Here is a 13065-nt window from a genome sequence, read left to right as displayed (position 1 = left end):
AAATCTACTAAAGGAACAAGATAAAAAAGCCACTCAAGATTTTCTTTGAGAAAGTACAAGACAAACATCAAAACTGCCCCATCATCTAAGAACAGAGTATAGAAAGAGTGAAGAAATCCTTTGCAAGCTCCATGTCTGGTTACTTGTGTAAGCCTCTGTACATATCAGACAATTGCTTGCGGCCCAGTACTCTTCCTATATGTACAGAAGCTTACACAAGTAACCAGATGTACAGCTTTCCATAGGCAACATTAGCAAGCTGTAGAAGCTGAGCAGGGTGTCTTTTGTCTAGTACACTCCGTCTTCAAATCTCTCCTAGTCAAGGACAGATTGCAACTACATTATTAAATAATAATAATAATAATAATAATAATAATAATAATAATAATAATAAGAAGAAGAAGAAGAAGAAGAAGAAGAAGAAGAAGATGATGATGATGATGAAGAAGAAGTTGCCGTTCCAAACAAAACCGAAGCTGAAAACTGGAAAGGCCTAGATGAAAGAGCGAAAGGAGCAACACCATTTACGAATGAAGAATACTGGACCAACATTAAAACTCAAAGGAAACAGTTGAAATGACGTGATCCTTAGTTGGCTGAAACGAAACAGAAGAAGAATAAGTTGTTTGAGCACAGCCTGTAAGATCTTCATAGTTATTCGTACCTGGTTATGTTATAATCTCCAACAACCACTTGCATATAACTGTATATAGCCAGCAGTAAATAATTATTGAAGCAACAGTCAACAATCTTCTTTGCATGTAGCTAGATCACCCAGACCTGAGGATCATTCCCAAACCACTCGGAGAGCCAACAATCTGACAAGGTAACAGCTGATGGTCGTGCATTCCAGTTCAGATCATGGCAGGGGAAACATCAACAACATTATTTTCATTCAGGATGGTGCACTTCCTTATTTTGCAAATGATGTGCATAAGCAGCTGTATGAGAATTTTCCAGGATGTTGGCTAGGGCAAATCAGACCTCATGAGTGGCCTGTGAAAAAGTCCAAACCTCACACTCTGTGACTTTTTCCTATGGGGTTGGACAAAAAACAAGGTCTACAAGATGAAACCTCATATGCTGGAAGAATTAAAAGCAAAAATCTAGGATGTTATCACGAATGCCCCACACGATTTCCTTCACCAGACTGTGGATTCCATTCTCAGATGTTTGAGGAAATTGGTAGACGGCACAGATACCTTCACAGAATGTTGAAGCATGCATCTGTATTCCCAAGTAACAATGTGCACATAACATTAATTTCAATAAATTACCTTTACAAACATAGAATCCTATATTTCTTTTCAATAGCTAGTTACTTTCAGCCCACCCTGTAAAATACACCAGATTTTATTTATTTATTTACACACCTCTCAAATACACTTTTATTTGATGCTATATCAAGCTCTGGTCTTCTATTAATATTGTTAAAGAGTGTTGGGAGGTGGATTAGGAAAGATCGTTGAAGTATTGGGTGCTGAGTGTGGGGAATGTGGAGAAGGTCTTTGGTTCTGGTGGATCGGGAAGGAACGCGGAGAGAGAAGAGAGAAACAAGATGTTCCGAGCGGTAATGTCCATTTAAGATCTCGTGGAGGAAACTCCGGTCAGCTACCTGTCGCCTGATGTGCAGCGGTGACACATTAATTGCCATTACTACCTGCTGCGTAGACAGATTTCTGAGCTTCGGGTTTCTGTTCCTTACAATTGCAGCAAAGAAGGACGCTGCTCTGTCTAACTGCTTAGTATTGGAGGGGGCGGCTGTTGTCCAAATCGGAGAGCAGTAGTTTAAGAGAGGTTGAATGATCGTGAGGAAGAAGTGACGAAGAGCAATGGGGTCAGAAATTTCTGTGAAGCAATAGAGAATGCCTAGTAATTTCATAGCCTTGGTTGTATATGTTTCTATATGGGTCTTAAATTGTAATTTTGTATCGAATATTACACCTAGGTCACGCTGTTGCGTAACCACGGTGATGGGCTTGTCGAGTAGGTAATATGATGTCGGTAGAGGAGATTTACGCAGTGTTATGGTCATGTGGCTGCATTTTTTGTGGATTGGGGATAAGTTTCCAAGTACGGCACCAGTTCGAGAGGGCATTAAGTGAGGACTGTAGCAGAGCTGCATCTGCTGGATTCCTGATCTCCCTAAATATCTTGCAGTTGTCAGCAAAGAGTAGGGTATTCGCTGTTTCATTGAGTTCGGACGGCAGATCGTCCATAAACAAAGAAAACAGCAAGGGGCCAAGAGTACTGCCTTGTGGGACACCGGAGGTGACTGGTAACCATGAGGATGAAGTGCCTGATATTACCACTCTCTGCCAACGGTTATGTAGGAAGCCAGCAAGAAGGGTCAGAAGACTGCCATGTATATTAAATCGTTCGGAGAGTTTATGGAGCAACAGAGTATGGTCAACAGAATCGAAAGCTTTCGAAATGTCTACGTAGCAGATATCCAGCTGTGATTTAGCTGCAATGGCGTTTGATGCAAAGCTATGCAGAGTGGCCAGGTTTGTTAGACAAGAGCCACCTGGTAGAAAACCATGCTGCTTGGTTGAGATATACGGCAAAGTGAATGCGAGGAGACGCTGGTGTATAATTTTTTCAAAGATAAAGGATAGTGTGGGGAGAATAGAGATAGGTCGGTAAGATGAAACATTAAATTTGTTGCCTGATTTGAGAAGTGGAACAATATTTGGCTGTTTCCAGGTAATAGGAAAATAGCCCACGGCAAAACATCTGTTAAATAATTTAGAGAGAGGGACGCAAAGAGTGCTGGCAGTATTTTTTAGGAAAAGAGGACCTACAGTGTTGGCACCGGTAGCTTTGTTGGTACGAAGAGTTTGAAGAAGGTTATGAACTTCACTTGGTGTGGTAGTTATGCTTGATAGGGTTCTGTTTGAAGCTGTACCAACGGGAGGGAGCGGTTGGTTTTGTAAGGGAGGGGAGAAGTTGGAGAAGAAATACCTGTTGAACAGTTCATTGCGATCGGCGCCATCTGCTGTTGCATCGTTGTGGTTCACGCTGACAGGAATCCGCTCCGTCCTTCTCTGTGTGTTGATGAGACTCCAGTAGCGCATGGGATTGCTGCGGACGTTTTCAGTGACAGTGTCTACGTGTGTTTTGTAGTCTCTTCTGACCATAAACCTCGCGTGGCGGCGGATTTTAATGAAGGTATTGTGAGTGTGTGGGTTAGGGAAGTCTTTCCACAGGCGCCAAGCTCTCTTCTTATTAAATAGCTAGTTGTTTTACGTCGCACCGACACAGATAGGTCTTACGGCGACGATGGGACAGGAAAGGGCTAGGAGTGGGAAGGAAGCGGCCTTAATTAAGGTACAGCCCCAGCATTTGCCTGGTGTGAAAATGGGAAACCACGGAAAACCATTTTCAGGGCTGCCGATAGTGGGGTTCGAACCTACTATCTCCCGAATACTGGATACTGGCCGCACTTAAGCGACTGCAGCTATCGAGCTCGGTTCTTATTAAATAGTATCAGTCTGGTCTCTTGTGATATCCAGTGTTAATGTTTGCTAGTAGTATCCCGTTGTGCAGGTACGAAGTCTTTAATTGCAGCTTGCAGCCAGTCGTACAGCAGGTCAAGAGCCGATTCGATATCAGCTATTTCGAGCAGACTCCAGGGAAGGCATTCCAGGGCACGACACATTGCAGGCCAGTCGGCATGGCGCCAGATGTAGGTAGGGCGGTAGGATGTCCTGCTGTGAGGCTTTGAGGAGGGGTGGGGAAGGAGGAATGTAGCATCGAGGGACTGGTGGTCGCACAGGAAAAGGTTTCTGCCTGGGGTTATTGTTTTAAGTTCTAATGAGGAGAGTATGAAGTCCAGGGTGTTGGGTCCACGGGTTGGGTACATATTAAACTGTTTCAGTCCGAGGCCATTAATAAAACTGTCTATAAACTATGTGTCACAGTTGTTATTATTTTATTCCATGTCAAATTCCTTGAATTGTCAAACATGCATTGTACTTACGCTGGTGTAATTGGACAACGAACTCTTGACTCTGGATTACTTTCATCACCAAGCCAACTTCCATCTGGGTAATCTGATTCAGAATTTAGTGTTATGACTTGAACAGTTGAATCAAGTCCAACTGATGCACTCACTTGGGCAGGTTTGTTACTCCGCACCAAAACAACAGGAGTCTGAACCCTATAAATAGAAATCCTAAGTAAAAATTGTAAATGAAAAATTTACACACAACTCTGAATTATAACAGGCAAATACCTACACTTAAACTATTTTCCAGTCAGATATAGTTCCAAATACAAACGTTTGTGCACATGTAAAAACTCAATACCCTAACTTTCCACTTCTGTAGGGTACTGATAACTAATATGTGATAACTTGGCACCTTAATCTTGCTATGTGCCAATTTACCAATTGAGAGGACTGCAGAAAAATATTCTGGACATGGTGTTGGTAAAACCACATCACCTCTATTGAGAAACTGAAGTGATACCGGTAGGAGGTACAAGTGATCAGGAACCTGTTTTCAACGTAGTTAAAAATAAATGCAATAGAAAGGAATTATTGAGCAGCACCATATGGTTGATAGACAGGTATGATGGAGTTTATAAAAACTAATTAGGATCAGAGGAAAATGGTAAATAAAAAAATATAAACAGCTTATAGGATGGGTTTATAGCAATTGCGGAGGTATGTATAATTAAAGGTGGTAAGGAATGCGGAAATAAAAATAATTTACACTTATAAAGTATTTGTAATGCTTTAAGGAAAGGTTGAGTGTTCCAACTCATTTCCCACATTTTTTTTTGTCTACTTTGTTTCCCAGTTCATTTGATGTAGAGTTAAGTAGTAATTTTCTAACAGAAGAGTCGCTTTATTGAGCATCGTATTGCACTTGTAAAAGTGTAGCAAGAAATATGCTGTTAACTTAAAATGAGTAATCCAGACTGGACTTTAAAAGCTCCCAACTTCAAGTGGAAAAAGCATTAATGCTACATGCAAATAATGCAATTTAGTAATACAGGGATGGTTGCTAGAATGAAGTTATATATTCAGAAATGTAACAGCGCAAAAGATAATAAAATCCCACTATCGGCAGCCCTGAAAATGGTTTTCCGTGGTTTCCCATTTTCACAGCAGGCAAATGCTGGGGCTGTACCTTAATTAAGGCCACGGCCGCTTCCTTCCAACTCCGAGGCCTCTCCTATCCCATCGTCGCCATAAGACCTATCTGTGTCGGCGCGACATAAAGCCCCTAGCAAAAAAAAAAAAAAAGACAATCAAGGAAAAAATTACGATACTGCAACATCTGGCAATGAAGATCAAAATTCAGAGACAGATGCAGTAGTTTCATCTTCAGCATCAAAACACGAGAGACCATTCATTACAAATCAGCTATCTACTACGGGACAATCTAAAAAAACTAAGCAAAGTCAGATTAGTCACGTTATTTTCCAAACTAGTGAAAAACATGAAGGACAACTTAGATTAAATGCAAAATCTGTACCGGTAATCCCATTCACAGTTCCCTCCGTTCCATTAATCGTTCAAAATTCAGAAGACTTGCAAGTATGTTGCAACCTGGCCATACTCCATCATCTGGTGCAGTAGCTGGACCTCTTCTTGAAGAAATTTATTGAAGTGAGAGATAAGTGTAAGTTTTTGAAGGATCTATTTGAATACAGTTTGTATGAGCTTAGATGGATGGTCAAATGTGCACAATGAGCCCGTTGTGTGTGTTACAGTAACTAGTGCTGGGACGTACATCTGTTCCAACATATTTGACATACCTGGACCCCCCCCCCCCCAACTCTCTCACTCACAATTGAACTTGCAATAAATTCAGAGAAAAGTTGCAAAAGCAAATTAAAGTATGTAATGTAAGAAGCTTCGTTAGAAACAATGCAAGCAATATGGTAAAAATGAGAATTGCTCTCAAAAAAACGGAAGTTATTGATTTATAAGGAGCAGTCAAATGAAAACCGAACACCCGCTACAACGTGACCATGGAATGGTTTTATTCAAGAGTAATTACCAAAAGTGTTAATACATTGATCCCACTGGGAGAAAAGACGATCAATTCCAGTTTTGCAGAAAGAGGTAGGTTGCGGACAGATTCACAACTGCATCCACTTTTGCACTTCCTCATCCGAACGAAACCAACATTCACGAATGTCTTCCTTCAGAACGCCAAAAATGTGAAAATTACAAGGGGAAAGTTTTTTTTTTTTTTTTTTTGTTGCAAGTTGCTTTACGTTGCACCAACACAGATAGGTCTTATGGCGATGATGGGACAGGAAACGACTAGGAGTGGGAAGGAAGCATACGTGGCCTTAATTAAGGTACAGCCCCAGCATTTGCTTGGTGTGAAAATAGGAAACCATGGAAAATCATCTTCAGGGCTGCCGACTGTGGGGTTCGAACCCACTATCTCCCGAATACTGGATACTGGCTGCACTTAACTGACTGCAGTTATCGAGCTCGGTGGTAAAAGATCTGGTCTGCACGGAGAATGTTAAAGTGTTTCCCACCCAAATCGCTGAAGCGTAGTGCTCGCCAGATTGGAAGTATGGGGCGAGCATTATCATACAACAGGATGACTCTATCAAACAGCAATCCAGAGCGTTTTGATTTATGGCACATTGCAGTTTCTGCAAAGTGTCTTCATAGTGATGCGTATTGATTGTGGTTCCACGCTCGAGGAACAAGAAGAGGGACCCTGCAGTCAAAGAAGGAGGTCATCATGACTTTACCAGAACTTGTGTGAACAGCTTTGGATATCTTTGCCAGGGGGAGAATTGCGATGTTTCCATCGTTGGCTTGTCGTTTGCTCTTGGGCTCGAAATGGTGGCTGCACGTTTCGTCTCATGTGACGATACAGGACAGAAACGCATACTGTTCCTCGTGATACTGCTGCAGATGACTCAGGCATGACGCCATTCTATCAATCTTTTGTCCCTTCGTCAGTTGAACCCACTGCGTGCAAATTTTGCAGAAATGCAAGTGATCTTTGATAATGGGATGCACGGAGCCATGGCTAATGGCAACCGCAAGACAAATTTCTTCCTCAGTCATTAGCCGGTTTTCCCGGATAAGGCCCTATCACATCAGGAGTAACGGCTTGTTGGGCCTGTCCTGGGCACACATCATCTTGCAGTGATGTGCATTCTTCTCAGAATCTCCTATGCCACTGGTGCACACTCATCATGAACATGCAGTGTTCGCCATACACAGCAGACATGCAACGATAAGTTTCACATACTTCAGCACACTCAGTCACCAGAAAATGAACCACACTTCTCTGCACTTCTTTGCCTGCCTCTATTTCTACAGCTGGACAAACACATTAGACCAGTCCGTGCACGAACAAAGACATAACCCAATAACTGTGTCATTCCATTAAAAGAAAGGTTTGTGACTTTCAAATAACTCAGAGAAGTGCCTGTACCATTGGACAAGCAGTGAAAATGTGGAAAAAAATTAAGTATGACTTGGAGGAATCACAACTGTTAAGGAAATCTGGAACTAAAGGCAAAAATCTAAGATGTTTGGGAAATGTTATAATTAAGCATTGGCTACACTACATTTTCTGGCTTCCCTTGTTCAACCAGTATTAAACAAGTCAAATATGTTTTACACCCATCCGAGTGTCCGCCTCCGTAGCGAAACGGTTAGTGTTATTAGCTGCCGTCCTCGGGGGCCTGGGTTCGATTCCCGGTACTGCCAGAAATTTAAAACTAGCAGGAGGGCTGGTACGTGATTGAAATGGTACATGCAGCTCACCTCCAATGGGGGTGTGCCCGAAAAGAGCTGCACCACCTCAGGATGAGGATACGAGTTTACTTACCCATCTGAGTGCGAATGTGCATTTCAATTTGCCCAGGAAAAATATGCAGGAACTTAATTTCTATCAATACTTGTGAAATTTCAAGCAAAATCTCAATTTCATTCCAACAATGTTCACTGATGAAGTGGTGCAAGGTGTGTCTGCTTTGAAGAGGTGGAAATCTCAAGAATATGTCATTGGCAAGTAGGTAACAGACAAAGTTAAGCAACTCTCAACAGCTAGAGCATCATTGTGGAACATGTGTTTTCTACGTTTGGTGTTGTTTACTCAAAGTTAAGAAACAGACCTGGTGTGTTTTTGTATAAACACTTAAACAAGGAAGCTATAAATGTTACTGAAGGACTAGAATGAATGAATGAATGAATGAATGAATGAATGAATGAATGAATGAATGAATAAATAAATAAATAAAATAGTACATATCAGGACAGTTATATTACAGGTACTCACATTTCACCATTGGAATTCTGAAGGTCTTGACTGACTGTAACATCACTCACTATTGGAAGAGACTTTACTACTTCCTCCACAGTACTTATCTTGGTTAAAATCTCATCACAGCAGGTATGTCTATGATTCTCACACTTCAAAGATCTCTCCACTAATTTCTGAAGTTCGTCAATTTTCTTCAGTATAACATTATATCCCGACAAAATAACACCCACTCTAGTTTCAAGTGATGAGAAACGTTGATTGAAAGCCTCCTTTAATCCCAATACATGACTACAACAAGTTTCAATTGCAGTTAGCAGAGTTACATTTTCCCCTCGTGCTTTCTTCATCACAGGTTCAACTGACATCTTACCTGAAAGGAAAGATAAGAATAAGTAAGCAAATTTGCATAAAACCATTAATTAATATCATTTTATAAAATTAAATATTAATGGCTTTGAACATGTAGAATGGAAGTTCTGATTCATTAAAGTTAAACACATAATTTTCCATAAGCATAACATCAAAGTCAAAATGACCAAATATCAAATAGTGTCACTGCCTTCTCATTCCACATATTGCCATAATTTTTCCCCACTTCTAAATACTCCTGGAGTGGAAGGTTTACCATACAGACAGGAGAGAATCAAAACGAGGGGAAGTATTCATGCTGGTGAAAGAAGAACTTACAAGTTATGTAGCGGGTGATCTCAATTTACCAAACGTAAACTGGGAAGGTAATGCAAATGACAGAAAGCATGGCCAAAAATGGTAAATAATTAAATAGGGAAGGACAGTTGAATCACAAAGTGATGGAACAAACTAGAGGAAAGAAGACATGGTGCTGGTCAAATCAGATGAGTTCTACAAGGAAGCTGAAGTTATGGGTGGTATATGGGTAATATCACAATGATTTTTCTGTCATACTTAAAAATAGATGTGATAGAAAGAAAGGCTGTAAAAGTAGGACTATTAAGCATAAAGATTATTTGGTAAAGAATGGTCAGGACCCACTACATTATATTTTTTTTTTGCTAGTTGCTTTACGTCGCACCGACACAGATAGGTCTTATGGCGACGATGGGATGGGAAAGGCCTAGGAGTTGGAAGGAAGCGGCCGTGGCCTTAATTAAGGTACAGCCCCAGCATTTGCCTGGTGTGAAAATGGGAAACCACGGAAAACCATCTTCAGGGCTGCCGACAGTGGGGCTCGAACCCACGATCTCCCGGATGCAAGCTCACAGCCGCGCGCCTCTACGTGCACGGCCAACTCGCCCAGTCCACTATATTATAACAGAGAAATAAAGAGACTAAGAAGATGGAGCAGGTTAGAAAGAAATAGAGTTAGGAATGATCGGAAAAGAAAAGTGAAACTGAAGGAACATAATGGAAAATTGAATTTAGCAAAAACATTGAGCATAATTATTGGCAATCATATATGAATTTCAGTGAAAAATGGAACGTAAAGGCAGAAATGGATTCCAGGAAAGACATTCCAGGAATCATAAATAACTCTTTCCTGTCTAATTGCAAGCATAGCTCGCAGCGGCCAAAATTATGCTCAGGCCGTGCTGCGGGCTAAGGTCTGACAATTCACTAAAAATCGAGAATGAGGTATGCACGCATTCTAGTGGTTACATCGTGTTTCTTCATGTATTAGTTACGAGAGTATTTAAGCAGATGGCGGTATTATACACTGACTGACAGAGCAAATGCAACACCAAGAAGGAGTGGTCAGAACTTTATGCCAATTGCAGGGTAGACTGACGTCACTGAGGTATGCTCATGATGTGAAATGCGCCGCTGTGCTGCGCACGTAGCGAACGATAAATGGGACACGGCGTTGGCGAATGGCCCACTTCGTACTGTGATTTCTCAGCCGACAGTCATTGTAGAACGTGTTGTCGTGTGCCACAGGACACGTGTATAGCTAAGAATGCCAGGCCGCCATCAACGGAGGCATTTTCAGCAGACAGACGACTTTACGAGGGGTATGGTGATCGGGGTGAGAAGGGCAGGTTGGTCGCTTCGTCAAATCGCAGCCGATACCCATAGGGATGTGTCCATGGTGCAGCGCCTGTGGCGAAGATGGTTGGCGCAGGGACATGTGGCATGTGCGAGGGGTCCAGGCGCAGCCCGAGTGACGTCAGCACGCGAGGATCGGCGCATCCGCCGCCAAGCGGTGGCAGCCCCGCACGCCACGTCAACCGCCATTCTTCAGCATGTGCAAGACACCCTGGCTGTTCCAATATCAACCAGAACAATTTCCCGTCTATTGGTTGAAGGAGGCCTGCACTCCCGGCGTCCGCTCAGAAGACTACCATTGACTCCACAGCATAGACGTGCACGCCTGGCATGGTGCCGGGCTAGAGCGACTTGGATGAGGGAATGGCGGAATGTCGTGTTCTCCGATGGGTCACGCTTCTGTTCTGTCAGTGATAGTCACCGCAGACGAGTGTGGCGTCGGCGTGGAGAAAGGTCAAATCCGGCAGTAACTGTGGAGCGCCCTACCGCTAGACAACGCGGCATCATGGTTTGGGGCGCTATTGCGTATGATTCCACGTCACCTCTAGTGCGTATTCAAGGCAAGTTAAATGCCCACCGCTACGTGCAGCATGTGCTGCGGCCGGTGGCACTCCCGTACCTTCAGGGGCTGCCCAATGCTCTGTTTCAGCAGGATAATGCCCGCCCACACACTGCTCGCATCTCCCAACAGGCTCTACGAGGTGTACAGATGCTTCCGTGGCCAGCGTACTCTCCGGATCTCTCACCAATCGAACACGTGTGGGATCTCATTGGACGCCGTTTGCAAACTCTGCCCCAGCCTCGTACGGACGACCAACTGTGGCAAATGGTTGACAGAGAATGGAGAACCATCCCTCAGGACACCATCCGCACTCTTATTGACTCTGTACCTCGACGTGTTTCTGCGTGCATCGCCGCTCGCGGTGGTCCTACATCCTACTGAGTCGATGCCGTGCGCATTGTGTAACCTGCATATCGGTTTGAAATAAACATCAATTATTCGTCCGTGCCGTCTCTGTTTTTTCCCCAACTTTCATCCCTTTCGAACCACTCCTTCTTGGTGTTGCATTTGCTCTGTCAGTCAGTGTATGTCGAAGTCAGAGAATTTATGATATTTTCGATCAACGTGCATCAGTAGATGATGTCACTCAGTGAGCTCTAAGACATGGCTTCTCACGGCAAACATGTGCTTGACGAAAGTGATATTTTCGGTATTTTATGATATATTATAAGTTTATGCGCAAATGAACATATTACTGACCTATGAATTCGAAACAACTTCTTACATTTCATTATGATTGGAGTTCGTTTTACAGCCTAGCCCATATTCCCGCGTATTTCAAATTTGCGTGAATACATACGATTGTCTACATATTAGTAAAGTTATCCGTTTAGAAGACTGTATTTTCTCTTTCTCAGAATTTTTTTTGTGGTAAATGGAACAATATTTTTTACATTTGAGTAACTTTTGACTCAATTTGTCAATTAAAATAAAATTTCATAAGGGCTCCCATTTTCATTATTATAATTATTACTATTATTATTGAAAAATTATTATTTTTATATTGTACTCATTATTGTGGTTTTGTAATTGCAATGCACATTTTATGTTAGCAAAATAGGGTTAATGTAACAGTATTTCAGAAAACTGTACTTCCATTTGCAAAACGTGGTATAATATATAAACAATTTTAAAATCTCAAGTGACAGTTGACATAATACAAACTGTGTTTTTCAAAACTAGATGCTCAAACAAGCACAAAGAAAAAAGAATCATGCAAATATCTCCTACAGGTACAGAGATCTAATGTTTTAAATATCCTTAAAAATGCCCAGTCCAGAACGTTTGTTAAGGATATTAAGGCCCAGACTGGAATGGGATAGGATAAACAAGAGTGCATTGTGTGTAACAGGTAGCATAACCTCTAACATCAAACAAAATATCTATGTTCATGTTACAATGCTGTGAATTTAATTTATATATAATTGCAAATATTACTCCTATAAACACTTAAAACATTAAGTGATCATATGATCACTCTAGGTACTTGTGTTAGCAATTCACTCTGTACACAGCAATTTTTATTGAAGAAATAAAACAGTGGTTGATTTAAGGTCATAATATTCTACATTTACACAAATTGTGTTATCCTATGTTATCTTCAGTACAATTACATATTCCTATACTTCTTTTAAAAGGGACAGGATCTAGATTTTGATGAAGCATGGTGGAATATTATGGCAGGAACACCTGCAAGCAATTTATCTACGGAAAGCCCATCCACTTTGGGTATAAGATCAGGTGTTTGAAGACTTCCTCAGGCTATCTCATAAATTTTGATATTTACCAAGGAAAAAATCCTTATGGAAATAATGAGTATGAATGACAATCTGGGAAGTGTTACTCCAATGGTATTGATGGTTGATTAGCACCTGGTCATATGTCATACCTGCCCTTTTGATAATGTTTCGATACTGAAACGGCACATCTGGTTCATCTAAAAAACTGTAGATATGATACTACACAGACAGTTCGAGAAAATGGAATTTCCAAAGACTATCCAATCATGCCTTCAAATGAGATAAAGGGACAAGCTTGAAGGATATATGACATGGAAAAGAAATCAGACAGCAGAAGTATTCTTTGCTGAGCTGATAATTCACTGGTTACCATAGCATTGACTTGCCATGGCGCTGAACCAGTTTTTATGGTGACGCGATACTCCCAGGCAGAGAAAAGGAAAGTACGTGTCAAGTGACTGGCTGTGTTTGGAGCTTACAA

General features: G+C 41.6%; 1 protein-coding gene across 2 annotated transcripts in view; it reads right to left on the bottom strand.

Annotated features, from left to right (window-relative positions):
- The window catches only part of LOC136871961 (protein BANP), a 223920-nt gene that overhangs the window by 130448 nt on the left and 80407 nt on the right, over window positions 1–13065 (bottom strand). For both annotated transcript variants that reach the window (XM_067145723.2, XM_067145722.2), the window contains exons 2-3: window positions 8277–8631; window positions 3983–4162 (exon numbers count right to left, since the gene is read on the bottom strand). In XM_067145723.2, the coding sequence (XP_067001824.1) occupies window positions 3983–4162; window positions 8277–8626 (530 nt within the window). In that variant the 5' untranslated portion in view covers window positions 8627–8631. The remainder of the gene's footprint in view (window positions 1–3982; window positions 4163–8276; window positions 8632–13065) is intronic.

This window comes from Anabrus simplex, chromosome 4, assembly GCF_040414725.1.
Source record: "Anabrus simplex isolate iqAnaSimp1 chromosome 4, ASM4041472v1, whole genome shotgun sequence".
Classification (NCBI taxonomy): domain Eukaryota; kingdom Metazoa; phylum Arthropoda; class Insecta; order Orthoptera; family Tettigoniidae; genus Anabrus; species Anabrus simplex.
This window is presented reverse-complemented; position numbering and strand designations above follow the sequence as displayed.